Genomic DNA, 21,042 nt, shown 5'->3' on the forward strand with positions numbered 1-21,042 from the left:
TTTTTTTTTTTTTTTTTTGCAGTACGCAGGCCTCTCACTGTTGTGGCCTCTCCTGTTGCAGAGCAACAGGCTCCGGACGCGCAGGCTCAGTGGCCATGGCTCACAGGCCCAGCCGCTCTGCGGCATGTGGGATCTTCCCGGACCGGGGCATGAACTCGTGTCCCCTGCATCGGCAGGCGGACTCTCAACCGCTGCGCCACCAGGGAAGCCCTGCACCTTGTTCTTATAAATAAGATAAAGAATGTTTCCAGTTTTAGGGAAGAACTGAATCAAATAGTCCCAGAAATTGGTCAAGCTTCTACTGTCAGAAACCCTGGCTACTCTCACCTGCTGTGTCTCCTACCTGTTCCCTTCTGTCACGAGTGGCTTCTCGGGGTGAGTGGTGGAGACCATGGGCATGGCTGCGTCCCCTTCTCCTTCATGCAGCAGTGGAAGGGCATCTTCTTCAGCTGGGTCAACTGAGTTCTTCCTATTCCCATGATGCGATCCCCCATCAATCAAGTTCCCAAAGTTACCTGAAGAGCCAGTAGCAAGGGGAGAAGGGCCAGGTGTCAATAGCAGAATCAGGCTGCTTGGCAGAAAGGATCCAAGTTTATGTCTTCCCAGGGCAGGGAAATAAGCTCTCAGTATGAAGGTAGAGTGATGGGCAGACCAAAGAAATAAGATTAACAATGACACTAAGCCATCATCAACATACATCTTAGGGTTTTTTTGTAAAAATTACTTAAGTTACAAATTAACTGGATTCCATCTCCATTTCCTTCTGCTCCACTGATGGAGAACTTCCCAAATATAAATCAAGACCTTCTCTGATGGAATGCTCTTTCTTGGAGTGGTTTTCCCAGATGTACATCAGTCCAGGAAGATTGCTGGGAGTTATAATAACAGCACCTATTATATGTGTGGCATGTTGCATGCATTAACTCATTAAACCCTTGCAACAGCTCCATGAGGAGTTATCATTATTCCCATTTTATAGACGAAGAAACTGAGACCCAGAGCAATTAAGGGAACCAGAATTAGTAGTCCAAGTCTGTCTGAATGCAAATTATACTCTTAATCCTTTTTTTAAGTATGAAAATAAATCTATCCCTTACATATTGACACCAGAGTGGATAAGGATTTATTCATTTCTTCCTGAGGTGCAAACCTCCAGCAGAGTGCTACCATCTTCACGTAACACATGAATTCATTTATTTAAGAGGTAGGTATAAAGTTCATGTCATGTGCCAGGCGCCGTGCTTGTCTGCACTTACCAATAGAAACTTCAAAGCTAATGGGTTTATCTCCAATCCTCCGGTCAATCATGGTAGCTTCAAAAAATGCTCCAAAGAGTAAAAATTCCTCTTGTTTTTCTGGTACAATCTATAGAAAGAAAAAAATACATTAGACAGGGCTGGCTCTTTTTTTAGCAGGAGGAAGCTGAATTAGTGATGCCAACCCGGTCCAAGGTAATTTATAGAAACTTGAGTCTTGGTGTCAGCCTGAAATGGCACATAGTTTCCCCTCTAATCAGACTGGCAGAAACCAGGACCTACAAATTGCAAATCCAAATTCAGCCATTTATCTAGAATGATGTAGTGTCCACCTCCTGAGCTTCAACCTTACAATCAAATTTCCTTTTATTTTAAAGGTAAGCTTGGTATACCTATCTTTCTAAGAGGTTGACTGTTCAAGGAGCATGGGTAGCTGGGATACCACATGACACAGCATCACATCTCTGAGCGAAGAGGCTGAATGAGCTGGATTTATAGTCTGTTCTTTCTGGTTTTACCCTTGGACTTATTAAACTCAACAGAAAAAGCAATACGGTTCATTTAAGGAAATAAAGCAGTCGTGGCTTCATAGATTAAGAGCTCCCTTCAATCAAGAGCCCTGACCTCTGTTCCTCTCTCTTTTTTGAGACCCTTCCTTCACACACGAGCCTCCTGTGCTGTTGGCATCAGCAGGAAATGTTTCTGTTGACCAGAAAATGTGGGACAGGGTGGGGACCTAGTGCTGGCTCTTAGTCACAGAGCACACACCACTCCCACCTGCCACCACTGTGTCCCTTGGCTGTAAGCCAGCCCCTTATCGCGCCTTCATGGGGCCAAGTTTACTATCTGGGAGGAGGTTAAAAACCACTCAGAGACCTGAAGGGAATGGAGGCCATAGAGCCTGGAAGAGGGACAGCAGGTTCCAAGGCCAGCCAATCCCCTCTTCAAATCCCAACTCTGCTACTTCCTAGCTGTTGACTTTGGGCAAGCCATGCCCATTGCCCGGGTGTCATTTTCCTTGTCTGTGAAATAAACATCATAGGAGGACCTACACGGGGAAGAAATGAGATCATCCATGTGCAATACCTATTATAAAGCCTACTCATATCAATGCTGCAAGTGGCAGTCCCCATAAGTATTTCAACTATAATTCATGTCTTAATCCCACCCACCCTTCAAGGTCCAACCCAAATGCCTCTTCTTCTGGAAGCATCCACTGACTCCCTGAGTTAGAAAAATGATGATGGTAATGTTTACAGAACTCTTACTATGTGTCAGATGTGGTATTAAGAATTTTACCTACATTACCTCATGTAATTCTCATAACTATCCTAGGAGGGGGATCTTTCTATTATACCCATTTAAAGATGAAGACACTGCAATTCCATGAAAGATTAAGATATCTGTCCAAAGTTACTAAACATGACTAATACTTATTGAGCACTTACTATGTGCCAGGCTCTGTTCTAATAAGCACTTTGTTGTATTAATTCATTAAATCCTCACTGTGAGCCGATGAAGTAAAGGTTATTATTGGAAATAAACCTAAGGAGCTTATGTCACTTGCTCAAAGATTCAAACAGAGGGAATGTTTGTCCAGAGGCTGGGGCAGTAACCACTGCACCATACTGCCATGTCTTAAACCCAGCTGTCTTACTTGGGAGCCCAGCATTTTAATCATTATACTGTACTCACTCCAGGAAATAATAGCACTTTCTCTGTCCCTACTTATCACACTTAATCACTTTCCACTTCCTGTATATTTATTATGTCTTATCTCCCTTTCTATAACCATAAATTTCATGGAGTCAGACTCTATTTTTATTCCTTCCAATGCTGAGGATTTAAAAATGAATACAAAGTTTGACCTAAGGGAGAAAATCTTTGATGGTGGTGATGAGGGTGAGTTTTGAAAGCCAGCAACATGGGATTTCATTTGTCCAGATATGCAATGAGAGTAAGGCTGCAGCAAAGGAGATTAGAGCTGGAGGACCCTGGAGAGCTAAAAAAGAAGATGCTGCAGAAAAAGGATGTTACCACGTTGGTAAGGGCAAACTCTGAGCTGTTGAGACTCTGGGAAAAGGAGGAGCCCAGTGTGGTGGTTTTAAAATATGTCCACAAATTCTTGGAAAATCTTCCCCTTAAAAGGTGAAGGCTAATTCCCCCCCACACCCCTTTCAGCATGGCCTGGACTTGCTGCTCATTTCTAACAATTAGAATGTGGCCTAAATGTCAGGGTGTGACTTCCATGGATGTGGTCATAAAAGACATAGCAGTTTCTGCCTTGCTCTCTCTCGGATCACCCACTCTGGGGGAAGTCAACTTCCATGACGACACTCGAGCAGCCTATGGAAGGGTCCATGTAGTGAGGAACTGAGGCCTCCTGCCCACAGCCATGTGAGTGCGCCATGTTGGAATTAGACCCTACAGCTTGAGTCAAGCCTTCAGATAACTGCTGCCCCTACCAACATCTAAATGGGAACCTCATGAGAGATTCTGAGCCAGATCCACCAAGCTAAGGTATTCCCAAGTTCCTCACCCACAGAGGAAATAAACATTTGTTTATTTCGTGCTGCTAAAGTTGGAGGTAATTTGTTATACAGCAATAGATAACTAATAAACACAGCAAGGAACTGACCACAAACCAGAAAGCCAAGATTAAGAGAGGAGGAAGGAGAAATAAGGGTTTGAATGAAATAAAAGTTTGAATGAAATAAAGGTCTGAATTTTCCCCTCTCAGACAACGCAATAGCCAAGATGACGCCCTGGCCTTGTAGAAAAGTGGATGCTCTACCCCACATAAGTTCCCAGTCACCCTGGCTTTCTGCTAGACTTGACTTTTTCTGATGACCTCAGCAAAATATCTTGAAGATATTGACTTAGGTTAAAGAAATCTTCAACTAGCCCCTTTCCACTTTGCAATCTCTGTTTAGAAAAGAATGGGACATTCAACAGGGACAGATACAGGGGATATCAGTTTAGGTGGCCACTAAGCTACCCACAATTTTTGGCAAAGTCCAAAAAAAGTCAAGCAGGGTGGAGAGCTCTGAATAACCTTCCCCTGGTGGTGGGAGTAAACCATAGAAACACACTGGTAACCACAGCAACAGCAAAGGTATTGCCTGCTCACCATGGATGTGCTAAGAACTCTGCGGACCATTTTACAACTATTCCCTCATTCACTCCAGGAGGTGCCTACGACAGAGGGACCATTACCACCCCATTCTGTTGATGAGTAAACTGAAACACGGAGAGGTGTTAGTATCAGAGCCATGAATAGGACCAATCCCCAAGATTTCCAACCCTGAGCTACAACCTCTCCCCCGCACTGTTTCTTAAGATTTACTAGCTCCCAGCAGTAAAATTAAGTGGCTCTTCCAAAGCTAAGGTGACTCACATACTAAAAATCCTTCCATCTGTCTAGTCTCTACCAGGAATGGACAGCTCAGGAAGACTGGCCATTACCTCCCTTCCCCATCTAAAATTATTGCCTGGATGACCTGAGAAACACACTCCCAGAGGTAGAATCATCCAAGCTATAATCTACCCACCAAAACATAAAATTCCTTCGTTTGCAACTACAAAGTACTATTGCTGAACTGAACAACTGAGAGGATATTCATGGTTTGTATTCCTCTTGGAGCCCCAGATCTCTCTACCATAACACAGAACTGGGCTAAAAGATGCTGCGGTGCATTATGTTGAATCCCAAGCAAAGATAACCATTCCTTCCAGCTGTGATTTCCCCACAGCCGTGGGGGTAGGGTGGGCAGGAGAATAGGTTTCTCACTTTCTTTCATCCCACAGCTTGTCACCCACTCTTCTTCCTCTTCATCCCTCATTCCACATTATCTCACATCCAGAGCGTACGCTAAGCTCACAAAACTAAACAAAATTAGGCCACGGATAGACTTCAGTCCATCACCCCACCACCCACTCCCACCAGCTCCCCCAGAGCACTTTTATTTCTCTTTTACTTTGGTTGCCATGGGAATCCGTACTTGGGGGGGACGCGGATGGAATGTATCATGAGCAGATGGCTGTGATGTGAGCAGGAAGAGGCAGAGGACCAGCCCTGGAATACAGGGCTGAGCCAACACGTTTTGCAGGGGCAGTGTCACCTCTACAGGTCTTTGGAAGCCTGTGGCAGGTGCTGTCCCTGCTCTGGGCTCAAATCACAGACGCGGTGGAGCAGCGCTCAGACCTACCTCCAGGGGCGCATCGAAAGGCTCCACCTCGACCTCTGTTGAGTTGGTTTTGTCTGAAGCCTGCTGGGCTTTTCCATCAGTTTCGTCACCCTTGTCTTTACTTGAGCCTTTGGAAGATTTGGAGTCTTTGTCCTTTGAAGACAGCTTGAGCTCCTTGAGAGCCTTGGAGAATTTAAACTCCTGTGTCCCTCCCGAGAGGATCTCCACAGCAATCTCCACCAAAATTCTGCCCCTGAACGACACGCCTTCTCTGAAACCTTCATTCAGTTCCTGGTAGTCTTCCATCAGACTTTGGTTCCTGGGTGAGCCATACAGGTTAATCCAGGCAGGTCCGAATGTGGGTAGAAAGCCTGTAAAGATACCAAGCTTCAGTCGCCTAGTTATGCTTTCAAGCTGTGGCTATTTTTTGCTTTATGAAAATTGTGCACATTCATTTAGAAATGTAAAATATAAAGAAAAGACAAGCGAAAATATTTACAGAATATCCTGTCACGGGGAGTTCCCTGGTTGCCTAGTGGTTAGGATTCTTGGCTTTCACTGCCATGGCCCAGGTTCAATCCCTGGTTGGGAAACTGAGATCCCGCAAGTTTTGGGCATGGCCAAAAAACAAAGCAAAGCAAAACCAAAAAGAATATCCCGGACTTCCCTGGTGGCACAGTGGTTTGATCCCTGGTCCGGGAAGATCCCACATGCCGCGGAGCAACTAAGCCCGTGTGCCACAACTACTGAGTCTGTGCTCTAGAGCCCGTGAGCCACAGCTACTGAGCCCGCGTGCCACAACCACTGAAGCCCACGTGCCTCAACTACTGAAGCCCGCGTGCCTAGAGCCCGTGCTCTGCAACAAGAGAAACCACCGCAATGAGAAGCCTGCACACCGCAACGAAGAGTAGCCCTCGCTTGCCGCAACTAGAGAAAGCCCATGCGCAGCAACAAAGACCCAACGCAGCCCAAAATAAATTAATTAATTAATTTTAAAAAAAAGAATATCCCATCACCAAAAGCCACAACCACCATTTTGCTACAATCCTTTCTAGTCTTTCTTCCATGCATGTCTACGTTTGTCCACAATTGTAGTAAGACTATGAATGCCAACTTGCTTCCTCATCTGTTCACTCATTGATCAAACATTTATTGACTCCTAACATGTGCCAGGCATCATGGTAGACACAAAACACAGAGCCCAGTAGAGAATAAAGCAGATACAAACATTAAACAAATAAATATTCACATCACATTACAAATGCTATGAAGGAGGTGTATCTTGGGCAGCAAGGACAAAATACAGGCTGGTGTGGCGTGGAGAGAGGAATTAGGCAGAGAGAGAGGAGAGAGAGTTCTGGGCAGAGGGAAAAGCACACGGCAGTTGGAAAGGGGCTTGGAGATAGAAGGAACTGGAAGAGAAAGCCAATGTGGCTGGAGTCCAGAGAGTGAGCAGGTGAGAAGAGTTTGGAGAGGTGAGCGGGTCTCCGGAGGCTTGATAAGGATTTTGGACTGTATCCTAGAAATTATGGGAATATTTTAGAGGGGTTTAAGCAAAGATGTGACCTAACCGGTTGTGTGTTTTTAAGATCACCCTGGTTGCTATGTGACGGGTTCTAAGGACAGACGTGGGCCGCTATATGTAAAATGGGTAACCAACAAGGACCTACTGTACAGCACAGGGGACTCTGCTCAATGTTATGTAACAACCTACATGGGAAAAGAATTTGAAAAAGAATAGGTACATGTATATGTATAACTGAATCACTTTGTAGTACACCTGAAACTAACCCAACATTGTTAATTAACTATACTCTGATATAAAATAAAAAGTTAAAAAACAACTAAATAAAGTGCTAGGGCAAGTCCCGAATCAGTCATCTTCAAAGGTGGAAACAGAAGTCCATGCTGGTTTGATTTTGTTTTGTTTTGTGTTTTATTTTGCATTCGTTTAGTTTCCTGTTTTAGTACCATGTTTTTGTCAAGACTTTAGCTTTTCTCCTAAAATAGAAATAAGTAAATAAATAAAAATTTTTTAAAAAATGAATGGATGTGGGCACACTGGTTCAAGCACCACTTCTCCATCAAAACTCAAGACGTGGGCTTCCCTGGTGGCGCAGTGGTTAAGAATCCGCCTGCCAATGCAGGGGACATGGGTTTGAGCTCTGGTCCGGGAAGATCCCACATGCCGCGGGGCAACTGAGCCCGTGTGCCACAACTACTGAGCCTGCGCTCTAGAGCCCACGAGCCACAACTACTGAAGCCCCTGCACCTAGATCCCGTGCTTGGCAACAAGAGAAGCCACCGCAATGAGAAGCCCGCGCACTGCAACAAAGAGTAGCCCCTGCTCAGCGCAACTAGACAAACCCCACGCACAGCAACGAAGACCCAACACAGCCATAAATAAATAAAATAAATAAATTTTTAAAAATTTATATTAAAAAAAAACTGAAGACAGGGGTGGCTTGGACCAGGGTGTTGGTAGTGGAGATTGAGAGAAGTAAATATTCTGAGATATGTTCTAAATGTAGAACTGAAATGACCTGGTGATCTTAACTTACTCTTAGCATAAGTAGTTTCCCTTCTTAATACAGAGCATTTGGGAAAATATACAGTGTCTATGCAAACATCTCTTTGACAACAGAATATTCCATTTTGACAGGCAGTATATAGCATGGTGGTCCTGAGCTTGACTGCCTGGGTTCAAATCTCAACTCTCAGGTCTGCCATTTTCAAGTTGTGGAAGTTTTTTAACTTCCCAGTGCCACGGTTTCCTCAACTGTAAAATGGGGGTGTTAATAGTACCTATCTCACCAGGATTAAAAGAGATAATATTAAGTGCTTCATACAAGTCTTTAAGAGATGTCTAGAATATTAGCCATTACTCTTAATAAGTATATATATCATAATTTGCTTAACAATCCCCCCGGTTTTTTGTTGTTTTTTTTTGTTGTTGTTGTTGTTTGTTTTTTTTTTTTTTGCGTTACACGGGCCTCTCACTGTTGTGGCCTCTCCTGTTGCAGGGCACAGGCTCCGGACGCGCAGGCTCAGCGGCCATGGCTCACGGGCCCAGCCGCTCCGCGGCATATGGGATCTTCCCGGACGGGGCAACGAACCTGCGTCCCCTGCATCGGCAGGCGGACTCTCAACCACTGCGCCACCAGGGAAGCCCATCCCCCCGCTTTTTGACGAGGAAAAGTTTCCATATGCTTTACTGTTATCAATAGTTTTATGCCTGAAAACTTCCTCTCTCCATTCCCCCCCCGTCCCTCTCCCATGGCCCCCAATGTCTACTTTTAAAACCATTGTTATACATCTCCCTGAACCCATCAAGATGTTTCTGAAAAGTTGTGGGTAACCTGTTTGGTTTTTTTTAAATTTACTTATTTTTGGCTGCGTTGGTTCTTTGTTGCTGTGCGTGGGCTTTCTCTAGTTGCAGTGTGTGGGCTTCTCATTGCGGTGGCTTCTCCTGTTGTGGAGCATGGGCTCTAGGTGCGTGGGCTTCAGCAGTTGCAGCACGCAGGCTCAGTAGTTGTGGCTCACAGGCTTAGTTGCTCTGATACATGTGAATCTACCCGGAACAGGGCTCGAACCCATGTCCCCTGCATTGACAGGTGGATACTTAACCACTGCGCCACCAGGGAAGTCTGTGGGTAACATGTTTATGTCTGGTTGAGAAATCCTGTAGGTGGACAGAGTGTGTTTTCTGCATAAAGAAATCCTGTGGCAAATCCTCCCACATCATGAATATTTAAACAGTAGATATTTATTAAGGCGTTTCTATGGTGTCACTCTGTGCAGGGCACAAAAATGTGTAAATCTCATTCTCTGCTTAAGCCAAGCCTTCAGTATAATGTGTATGTGTGTGTGTGTGTGTATATATATATATAAATATATATACACAAATATATACATACACACACACATACACACATATACACAAATATATACATTGATCAATGCAAATTTGTAGTGCAGAGGAAGACTGCATTGGCACTTAAAAAAGGGAAGGTAGATTGGGGTATTTAGAGAATTAACAGCTATTAATTTAGGTTTTATAAATAAAGAGCTTTATCTTGGGTGAAAACTCCTTTGCCTGACTCTGTGGATTAGCTGGGACTCTCCATTCTTGCCCTGGCTCTCTGAGTGCAGTCAGCAGGACCTCCCTGAAATACTCATGCTCTTGAGTTCCCATTGTGAGTTGAGGGCACCATATTTTTTTGACCATTTAAACAAGTAAAAACCGAGACTTCCCTGGTGGCACAGGGGTTAAGAATCTGCCTGCCAATGCAGGAGACACGGGTTCGAGCCCTGGTCTGGGAACATCCCACATGCCATGGAGCAAGTAAGCCTGTGCACCACAACTACAGAGCCTGCGCTCTAGAGCCTGTGAACCAAGACTACTGAGCCCACGTGTCACAACTACTGTAAGCCCGCACGCCTAGAGCCCGTGCTCCCCAGCAAGAGAAGCCACCGCAATGAGAAGCCCTCCCACCGCAACGAAGAGTAGCCTCTGCTCGCCGCAACCAGAGAAAGACGGCGCGGCAACAAGTAAAAATAAATAATTAATTTTTAAAAATAAATAAATAAACACGTAAAAACCATTCTTAGCTTGTGAGCCATACAAAAATACGTGGTAGTCCAGATGTGGTCCATGGATCACAGTTTGCCAACCTCTTATCTAATCTAAACTCTTCATTTTTCAATTAAGAAACCTAAGGCCCAGAGAGAGGGAGTGACTTCCTCAAGGACACACAGCAATGTTCCTGGAAGACATGGGACAGGGAACAAGCCTCGTGGTTCCCAGAGTCTGGCTCTGTTCACCACCCTAAACCAACCCAAGCCACAGACCACACAGAGGATAGAAGGTGCCTAAGACATTGCCTGCTCCAACCCTCTCTTTCTGAAGACGAAGGCTCTAAATCAATCATTTGGAGACCCAATCTCCAAGTCAGACACGTGCGGCCTTACCTTTATCTCCATCCTGTTCATTGGAGATTTTCTTCAGGTCGATGAAATGCGTTGCCAGCACTGTATCACTCACGCTGCCTTCATCCCATACCTGGATTTTCACCCTTCGACACAAGGGAGGGAACATTTCCTTGAAGACCACCTGTTCGTGCCACACGGGATCGGCGCAGTTCTTCTGCACCGTGGTTCGCCCCTAAAAACAAAGCCAGGAAAATGTGAGCCACGGAAGGAAATGAAAGGGGCCCTTGACCGACTAAAGAAAACTTCACACCAGCTGGAAATATAAAGTGAGTTGTCAAAAATAATGAACCTGATTCCACCGACACCCATGAAAATCAGTTACACCCCATGAACATTACTGATGTCCTATTCTGTGCCAGACACTGTGCTGGGCATCTGGGACAAAGGTGAGTTGTCACAGGTCCTGCCCTCAGGAAGTTCTCATCATCCACTGGGTTGGGGTGAACTTGACACCTGTGTATGAAGGAGTGCCACACATCTCCAGGATTGCAGCAGATACAGTTAGAGCCTGTCTTCATGTTTTATAAAAGTTGGACCTGGTGCAAATCCCTTCCCTAGTCTGGACCTCAGTTTCCTCGTCATACAATGGAGGTGGTGTCCTACATGGGGCTTATATATGTCCTATATATGCCAATGGGGTCCAAGATAGAAATAGTCCAAGGTTCACCCTGCCAACGGGAGGGGCTGGGTGGAGACAACATGTGTGTCAGCTGAAGCTTCCAAGTCCAGCCAACCAGGATTAAGCTCTGACAGTGTGCCCAGGCCCTAGCACTTCCAATGGCTCTTGAGCAGGGAACAGCTGGGAACAGGGATGTCCAGGCTTACACAGGACAAGGACTAGCTGGGTAGATTGTAGAGCAGATTGAAAGGGAGGTGGTAATCCTCTGGGGGCTGGGGACTGGGCAACAGCTCGGAGAAGCAGCCAGAGGTGAGGAAGGAGGCCTGCCTGCCTGGGTGCTGCACCGCGATCTTCCCCTCACTTCTCTCCACGAGCTCCAATCGTGAGGGAGTGGGTGACCCTCCACTACTTTCCTGCCATGCGATGTAAAACCTTTTTGTGACAAGCTTCCTCTCTCTGGGCACTTCCTAATTTTGATCTTAACTTAATGTCATTTGACCAGCAGTGTCCTGGGTAAAGAGCAAGATTCCAGTCCAGGCCTGCCAGGATTGGTGATGACCCTTCCTCACCGTCTGTCCGGCAAAGGAGACCTCCACAAAGGGATCCACGAGGTCCTTACTGTCTCTCACAAAGGCTTTGGTGATGTTCGCCATGATGCTGGAGTTCATTTTGGGCAGCCCTTCAGCTCTGTAGAGTCTTACGTAGAATCTGGCCCAGGGTCTCTCTGATGGAAACCCTTGTGGGATCAAAAGGTTCCTTGCGGGGGACAAAAATAAGACATAAAAAAGCTTTCTCACTTGAAAGAGTAGAGAGAAAAGGCAGAGGCAATTTGGAGGCAGAAAGAAGAATTCTGATACAGGAGAAAAATCTGAAAAGATAGGATTCATCGCTAAAGTGAGTTTTCTTTCTAGTGTAGATGACAGCACAGAGTGTGAATAGAGTGAACGCAGCACTCCAATAAAAATTAATTTAAAAAAAATCGAGTGAATGCAAACTCGTTCAGGTCCTGGAATTAAAGAATAAACACTTAGAAGAGGCGCATAAAGTCTTCCCATTTTACGAGCTAGTGGCTGAAATTATTCTTCCTTCAAAGAAAAATCAACTAAATTCAGATCAATAGGATAGGCTCAAGAATAGCTTATCTATTATGGGTTATTACAGGAAGGCAGGCTGTTCTTGTCCTAGAAGCTGACCTCCCAAAGGACAGTGATGCCTTTGATAAGACACATCGTGGTGCCTCTGATAGAGCAGAATCCCCACTGGACAGGCCTTGAACTTGGAAGTTCTCATGAACCCGTAAGGAAAGGGAGAAGAAAGAGACACGGAAACTGGGACATATCATTTCTCTTGCATGGTCCTCGATGGGCCTTTCTCACTTTTCTATTTGCTCCTTGGCATCAGAGGTTTTGGGATTGCGCGTTAAGACATCTCCTTTCCCAGTCACGCTGATGTCACACTTCAGGTACCCCTTCGTGCCAGTCCTGATGTTGCCGGGGTCCATTAGCAGGGCCCACTTGTCGGAGAACTGATGACCTGCAAAAAGTCCTGACAGCTCAGATATCCTGCACTGATGCACCCCGACGCTCCATCCAGTTCTCTTCCAACCCGAAGTCTCCCCACCGTCTACTCCCCAGGAGGGGCCAGCTCAGCACAGTTATTTCCAAGTCTTGTGCTGCCTCTCTCTCCTCCTTTCCTTCCTCTCCTCTCTTCCTACCCACTTCTCCATCTTTTTCTCCAAACTGCCACAGGGAGTTGGGAAGCCTTCAACGCAGTGGAAATTGCCTGGACGGGAGTCTAGATTTGACCGGAGAGGAGGACATTAATGCAGTGTAGAAGCCACACATGATTTCACAGGCCATAAACGCTGCTCAGGGATCTTTTTGTTTGACCTACACGGTGAGCCCAAACTTCAAAACTCTTACAAAATCTAGACTTCAGGCTTACCTTTTTAAAAACTGTTAGATCTGGCCACACAGAGTCCACATTTCCACACGACTGTAGGTGGTAAGGAGTTGAGCAGATGCTACTCCTTCCACAGGGGTTGTGAGCCCCGCCCCCCATTTCCCATAGCCTGTGTCACCCCTGACTGCATTAAACCCAGCCCACTGCACTCAGCGATGCTCACTGCCTGGCCCCCTTGGGGTCATGTGAGTTGGAATCACTGTTGAAGAGAAGGGGCCTTTCATGAGAAGATCTATGTGTGTTGTTGGTTCTGTTACTTATTAGCTCTTGACCTTGGACAAACTACCTAGCTCCTCTGACAAATCAGGGATAATAATAATAATTACAGCAAACCCACGTATGGCATGTCACAGTCATTATTCTGTGCTTAGATCCTATAAAGTGCTTATGTATACATTCTTATGCATATATTCACTTACGTATATATTCACTTAATCCTCCAACAACCCTATAAGGAGGTGCTATTTTATCCCCATTTTTACAGATAAGGAAACGGCAGCACAGAGAAGTCAAGTTATTAACCCAAGGTTGCACAGCTAGGAAAGAGCAGAGTGGAATTTGAAGCCAGGCAATCTGGCCCCAGAGTCCATATTCTTAACTTCTACACCCTTCCAACTTTCCTTCTTGTGTCTCGCAGCAGTAAATTGGACAGAATTTGTGAAAAAAAAATTTTAAACTTCTCGGACGTATGAACATATAAGATATTTGCATCATTAGACTGTGAACTTAGAGTAAAAGAGCCACATGTCTTGCTCCACTTTGTAAAACTGGTGCTCAGTGTTACTGAATAAATGGATACGTGGAAGAACGCATAAACTAACTGACCTTCAGGTGTCACAGTAAGAGAAAGTAACAGAGAGAGACTGGGAGGCAATGCTTTCTCACCAGGTTGGTTGTACACGGTCCCCAGGTCCACTTTGAAGGAGCCAATCAGTACACCTCCTATCAGCTTGTGGTGAAAGACCTGGGGAGAGATGGAGCGGTGAGTCCGACAACACTAGATTTCTCTTTGAGGATAAATCTGTGAAATGGGTTCATGACAAACCCATTCAAAGAGGATTCTAGGCCTTGAACCTTGTCTGGCCTTCATACTTATCTGGAGCACAGTGACATTTGGTTATCAAACCTCAGGGCTGGCTGTACAGGGCATCCAAAGTATTGCAGCTGTACCTCATCTCCTAGCAGGATTTTAGCTAATTTTCTACTGAAGGACACCTATCAAACCTCACTGCCTAAAACGTGTTTTTTTTGCTTGTTTGTCTGTAGCCAAAATGAACTCTAGGGCAGCCCACTCTTCAAACCCATCTCTGCCTCTTGAAATGCTATCCATCTTTAAATGCCTAGAGCAAATGCTGCCTCCTCCAAGCAGCCCTCCCTGATCCTCTGCAGATGAAAGTATTCCCTTTTTTTCCTAAAATCCCACAACACTTTGCTCACCACTTTCTCAGAGAACTCATCCTTATTGCCTTGAGAAGTTTGGGACATGTACAATAGTCAGAACAAAGGAGGCTGTCATCTTCAATATTTTGTCTGATTAGAAGTCAGCACAGTGCCTGGCTGGTTACAGCAGCACATTTTTATGTTAATGCTATTAAGATTAGGAAGTTCTAAAGGAAGCTGGCAGAGCTGGGCCTGAGTCCAGAAGTCACACTGCATGAAAAATTGCTGAAGAATCAGGAGTACTTTAACTTTTTTTTTTTTTTGCGGTACGCGGGCCTCTCACTGCTGTGGCCTCTCCTGTTGCGGAGCACAGGCTCCGGACGCGCAGGCTCAGCGGCCATGGCTTACGGGCCCAGCCGTTCCACGGCATGTGGGATCTTCCCGGACCGGGGCACAAACCCGTGTCCCCTGCATCGGCAGGCGGACTCTCAACCACTGCGCCACCAGGGAAGCCCCCAGTAGTTTAACTTTTAACCCAGAAAAGAGAAAACTGAGAGTGTGGAAGAAGAGCAATGGTAACTCAAGTGTCTTCAACACTTGAAAATACTGCCATCTAGAAGAGGGAGGAGGATCCCTGTGTGGTTCCCAAGCTACAGGAAGAGAGATTTCAGCTCACTATAAAGGCAATTTTTATAACAGAACTTCCCAGCAATGGAATGGGCTACTCTAGGAGTAGTGACCTCCCCATCTCTGGATATAATCAAGTAGTGCCCAAGAACCCCATGTCATGTGTCATGGAGGTGGTGAAGAGGGATTCCTACGCCAGCTGGAAGTTGGACTAGATGGTCTCTGAGGCTTCCTTCTAACTGTAAAATTCTATGAGTTCCTTGATTCAAGTACAGTTTCCTACCTTCTTCTACCCACCACATGGCCTTGTTCGTAATAAACACTCAATAAACATTCAGTGAGTTAATGAGTGATTGACTAATTGAATGATGGATGAGTGAGAGACTTTTGTAGCTTCTGAACAGATCCTTTTGAAAGAGGCAGTAAGAAACAACACATTCAACTGATTTCAAAAAATGAAGAAAATGAGAGCCCTTCCCAGCTCCCTTCCCACTCTTCCTCCCTTGTCCAAAGTTTGCAAGGGTGTTAGAGAACAAAGGGGAAGTAAGGACGTTTGGCTTCAGTTGAGGAGCTATTTAAATCCACAGGCACAAAACTCACCTCAAACCCCTCATGCTTAGAGCTGCTACTGCAGCTTCTCAAAGCCCTGAGCAGGAACACGAGCCTAGGGCTTCCCTGGTGGAGCAGTGGTTGGGGGTCTGCCTGCCGATACAGGGGACACGGGTTCATGCCCCGGTCCGGGAAGATCCCACGTGCCGCGGAGCAGCTGGGCCCGTGAGCCATGGCCGCTGAGCCTGCGCGTCCGGAGCCTGTGCTCCGCAATGGGAGAGGCCACAACAGTGAGAGGCCCGCGTACCGCAAAAAAAAAAAAAAAAAAGAACATGAGCCTCACTTAAGCTGTCTTCTCAGATCAAAGGCATCTTGGTCCCTATGGGCATAATGAGCCAGAGCCCCAGATGGATCTCTAAATAACAGGAGGCCTCCTCACATCATCCACCCAGTGTGAGCACCAGGCAATGCTGGTGTGGTCAAGCATTAGGTACAAGAACAAGGGCATCTCACACACAGAGAGAAGGGGGCCCTGCATGCCTGGGGCCACTGTCAAGGGAAGACGGTCTTTGGCACCACCAGGGTCTGCTACAGCCTGGCTGTCCCAACAGCATTTGCTTACAGCACTGGCCCCCTTCTCCCACATGGAACTTTTTCTGGACATGCTAACTTTTGGATCATGGACTAACAGAAAACTTATATTAAACACTCCCTTTTCAAGGGTAGTTTTCCCTTTAAAATCTTCAGTCTCTATCCCCAACTGTCTTTTAGGGAGACCAAAGTATTCTTTTCTTTCAAGTGAGAAGAACAGAGATAGGCAATACCAGCTTTGATCCTCTGCTAAAAATCCACTTGCCCCGCAGAGAGTCATGACCCTTGTCTATGATGCCATATAAAACCTAGCTATTGGACTTCCCTGGTGGCGCAGTGGTTAAGAATCCTCCTGCCAATGCAGGGGACGTGGATTCCATCCCTGGTCCAGGAAGATCCCACATGCCGCGGAGCAACTAATCCCATACTCCACAGCTACTGAGCCTGCACTCCAGAGCCTGCGAGCCACAACTACTGAGCCCACGTGCCACAACTACTGAAGCACATGCACCTAGAGCCTGTGCTCCGCAGCAAGAGAAGCCACCGCAATGAGAAGCCCGCGCACCGCAACGAAGAGTAGCCCCCGCTCGCTGCAACTAGAGAAAGCCCACATGCAGCAACAAAGACCCAACGCAGCCAAAAATTAATTAATTTTTTAAAAAACCTAGCTATTAACTATTCATCTGCACTCTAGACAGTCCCCTAGGAGCCTGTTATAAAGCCAATCCCACAAACAGGTGGTTGCCTGAGTGATGCAATGAGACATCCTGGGCAATGTCCCAGGTCCTGAAATATCTTCTCATCACCTGTCATCACGCCTGAAATTCACGTGTGAAGAGTGTTTGGCTCCTAGTGACTTTTTATTCCTCAAGAGTCACATTCTTCAAGTACCCCCCGGGAAAGACAATATCATGATTCCACTATTACCTAAGCCTTAATGTACGACTTATATATAATATGCATACATATAATGTAATGTAATATAATATAGTATAATTTATATAATAGAGATTGAGTGGGTGATAATGACAGGCAAGGAAGTCTTCAAGACAAGTTTTGCCATCTTCATAACTCTGATCAGGGTTGGTGTCACTGTTCAAAACATTTCCTCATTCTCCACACGTCTTAAGTTGTCACATAAAGTAGCAATTCTGTTCTTTCAGAATTTATTGGGAAGAGAGCACCTACCCTTCAAGCCCCCTGCCCATCCCCACCACTTTAAGGCATACACACCCCCACTGTGCTCTTCATGGGAGAAGCAGAGATTTCTCAGGCTGGTGAGATGGATGCAATGAGCCATCCGCAGCTCTCTGTTCCTTTACTGAGTGGTGTGATGTGAAGTTGGCAGTGATCCCGGTTGGCCTGCCCTACCCTCATTTGGACTAATACAGCTTCAACACGGGCACTTTCCTTCTCATTCCTGCCCTCTACATGGTGGGCCAACCTAGCAAGGCACCTGTGTGGACCAGGAAGCTCTCTCCATCTCTACTCCTCAGACTTGATCTGTGGAGACAGGAAATCGCCCGGCAGGGCTGAGGAAGGCTCTTCGTAGCCGACCCAACTCCCCGTGGGCAGGTCCTGATGTTTACACTCCGAGGCAACTATTAAGACTTCAAATGGCAACCACTTGCTCCAAATCACATTTTCCGACTCAGCATTATTGATATATTGGGTTGCTTCCTGCTTCATGTTCCTATTTCTCTATTTATTAGCAAATAGGAGGGGAATGGGGGGTGTGACTAATTATTAGTGGCGTGGCTATCACCCCAAGAGAGAAATACTAACATTTGCTTGATAAAAAGAAAGAAATCAACTCAAAATGACAATCTGTTAAGATGTCATTTATACTTCACGTATATATTTCACATTCCCACATTAGTCAGCTACACAATGGCTTGATGGTAGCTTACAGCTTGCTTCCAGTAAGTACAGAACCTTTCTCGAGTCTGTTTTCCTTCCCAGATGCCTCTGCACTGATTATTTCAAGTTCTATTCTGTTGGTTTCAAACTCAACAACCCACATTCACACTCCTGAATCTATTCATCCCTAAACAGACTGAGCTGCCCTAGAGAGTTCCCACAGCCTAGAATCTCTTCCACCTCCCCTCACCCCCACCAGCAATGATATACTTACTGAGATTTTGATGATCTTGTCAAAAAGATGCAATTGGGGCCCAGTGAAGTCGAAGACAAAGTACTGGAAAACATAAAGTTCATTCTGACCATAAATTCCTGGCTTGCGTGTAAGAACTCTGTTCTTGGAATAGATTTAGATCTGCATTTTTCTAACAAATTGCTGCAAGGTTCTCAATGACATAATTGTATCATCAATTGATTGGCCCTCCCCTACTGAAAGTCATTTAATTTGTTTTCAATTGTTTTCAAATAGAAAAAGACTATCACCAATTACATCTTTACATAACATATTTGTAAGTTTTCCTCTAAAATGGACATGAGAATTGGAATTGTTGGGTCATGGCTTGTATGCCTGTAAATTTTTAGTAGCTAGCATAAAATTTTTTTCCAAAGGAGCTAAGCCATTTTACATTCCCACTGGCAGCATATGAAAATAGCCATTCCCTTGCCAACCCTTGAATTTTCAATTCTTTTACATTTATCTATCTACCTATCTACCTATCTATCTATTTATTTGTTGCCTATATATAATGATGAGTGAAAGTATATCACAGTGTGGTTTTAATTTGGAGTGAACTTGATTAAAATTTGATTTTCTCAGGATTTTTCAGCTTCAAACATCCCTGTGAAATTCCCAAGATTGACCAGGGAAAGAATGAAAAGAAATTATGGGTAAGGGAGATTTCTAATTTGAGGAAAGCAATTGAATTCTAGAGTTGAAGAAAATATATAGACTGCTCCTCGTATTCTACAGTTAAAAAGACTGAAGATGAAAGAATTTAAAAGACATGCCTGGAGTCATATAGCTAGTTATCGCTGGGCTGGGGACCAAAGCTGAGTTCTCCTGAAGTTACTATAAAAGGAATTCAAGTGCTAGACGTTTCACCATTGGAACTTTATTGAGTGCCTCCCAAATGTGAGGTAGAAGGCTCCTCATGTAGAAAACTGGCGTAGTGCTTTGCTGTGGGTTGTGTGTTTTGAGGACTGATGGGGTTGGGGGAGGCCGGTAGGAAGTTGTTTCATGGATTGTTTTGTGTTTGAGCTGCAAGATGGAGGAATGACACAAGGACATCAGAGAAAAAAATGACAGCAGTAGGAAAGGGAGAAGTGACCACTAACAGCCTGCTGTTAAAGGCAACACAGAAAAACCAAAATGTGAAAGCTGTCATCATATACCATAATAAGAGACGTTCAAAATGGCCGTCCTTCAATATCAATGAAAAGTTACGTTATGTTCAGTGTCTCCTGTTTAAGAAACTATGTATAACATTTCAGGAAGTTTTTCATATACATGTTCAAACTTTTTAAGAGCTTGGGTGTTCAGAATTTCTTTTATGTCCAAAACACTTGCATGAAGTTCTTCATTCTCTAGTGTATGAGATGCTGGGGGTTCCTTTGGATCAATAAATTAGTTCTAATGTTTATTGCCTTCCACTGAGTTTCACAAACAGTATTTCAGATTTCGCTGCCTCATATATGTTCCCTGGACCTCTGAACCCACACACATTTTTCTAGCTGGGAAATATTCCCCAGCCTCTACTAACTGGTTCCTTCAACATCTGATGACCTTTGGGCTTGAAAAATTAGAGTCCAAATCTGTAACAAAGATTTTTAATTCCACTTCTTTGTTTTTTACTTGATTTCCCAATGATTACACTTAGCCTAATTGAATGTCATTTAGATCCAGGACTTGTATGCACAAAGCAAACATTAATAAAATCGTCAACAAATCTGTAGAGCTTTGCAGTTTTAAAGCATTTTCATGCACGTTATTTCATATCGCATTCAGGCCAAAGATGTTATGGAGCTGAGGTGTAGAACAGAAAGGAGAAAACTGTCACTTAAACACATCGTAAAAGTCTCAGAGGCAAGAATGATAAAGAGGAAAGGAGTTAACAGCTCAAATGTGATTTGGGGATTTTCTCTATATATTATTATGCATACTCTCTCTGCCTGCCTTTTCAATTACCACTCTCATTAAAAAATTAATTAATAAGAGTTTACCGCATTTTTTGACAATTCATGGTGTTGAAGTGCCTAGGGGGGAACAAGTACTCTTGCACACTGTTAGTTGGAGTACAAATTGTTACCTTTTTGGAGGGCAATGTGGTCATATCAAATTTTAAATGCATATACTCTTCACCCTAGTTATGCCATTTAAATATCATTAAAAGTAGTATCCAAAGGCTGAAAAAAATTTTAATACCCATCAATGAGAGATTGGTTTAGTAAATTATAATATATCAATGCAATGGAAAACTCTACAGCAAAGAAGGGAAAATGAGATTGAACTACATGTCATATATATATACATATATATATATATAAATTTATTTATTTACTTTTATTTTTTTTTTTGGCTGTGTTGGGTCTTTGTTGCTGCACGGGGGCTTTCTCTAGTTGCAGCGAGTGGGGGCTACTCCTCGTTGCGGTGCGCGGGCTTTTCATTGTGGTGGCTTCTCTTATTGTAGAACACAGGCTCTAGGCATGTGGGCTTCAGCAGTTGTGGCTCGTGGTCTCTAAAGCACAGGCTTAGTAGTTGTGGCACACGGGCTTAGTTGCTCCGTGGCATGTGGGATCTTCCCGGACCAGGGCTCGAACCCGTGTCACCTGCAATGGCAGGAGGATTCTCAACCACTGCACCACCAGGGAAGCCCTGAACTATATGTCTAGATACAGACTAATCTCCAAGATACACTGTTTTGTGAAAAGACCTAGGTCCAGGACTGTGTGTATAGAATGC

General features: G+C 44.8%; 1 protein-coding gene across 1 annotated transcript in view; it reads right to left on the reverse strand.

Annotated features, from left to right (window-relative positions):
- Positions 1–21,042, reverse strand: part of FER1L6 (fer-1 like family member 6) — a gene marked incomplete at both ends in the record, with an annotated part of 146,181 nt that overhangs the window by 95,258 nt on the left and 29,881 nt on the right. Inside the window, 8 exons of the mRNA XM_082674389.1 lie at positions 344–515; positions 1,257–1,365; positions 5,465–5,814; positions 10,415–10,607; positions 11,624–11,810; positions 12,431–12,587; positions 13,902–13,980; positions 18,298–18,360. Coding sequence (XP_082530515.1) covers positions 344–515; positions 1,257–1,365; positions 5,465–5,814; positions 10,415–10,607; positions 11,624–11,810; positions 12,431–12,587; positions 13,902–13,980; positions 18,298–18,360 — 1,310 coding nt within the window. The remainder of the gene's footprint in view (positions 1–343; positions 516–1,256; positions 1,366–5,464; positions 5,815–10,414; positions 10,608–11,623; positions 11,811–12,430; positions 12,588–13,901; positions 13,981–18,297; positions 18,361–21,042) is intronic.

This window comes from Grampus griseus, assembly GCF_964374135.1.
Source record: "Grampus griseus genome assembly, chromosome: 17".
Lineage (NCBI taxonomy): Eukaryota > Metazoa > Chordata > Mammalia > Artiodactyla > Delphinidae > Grampus > Grampus griseus.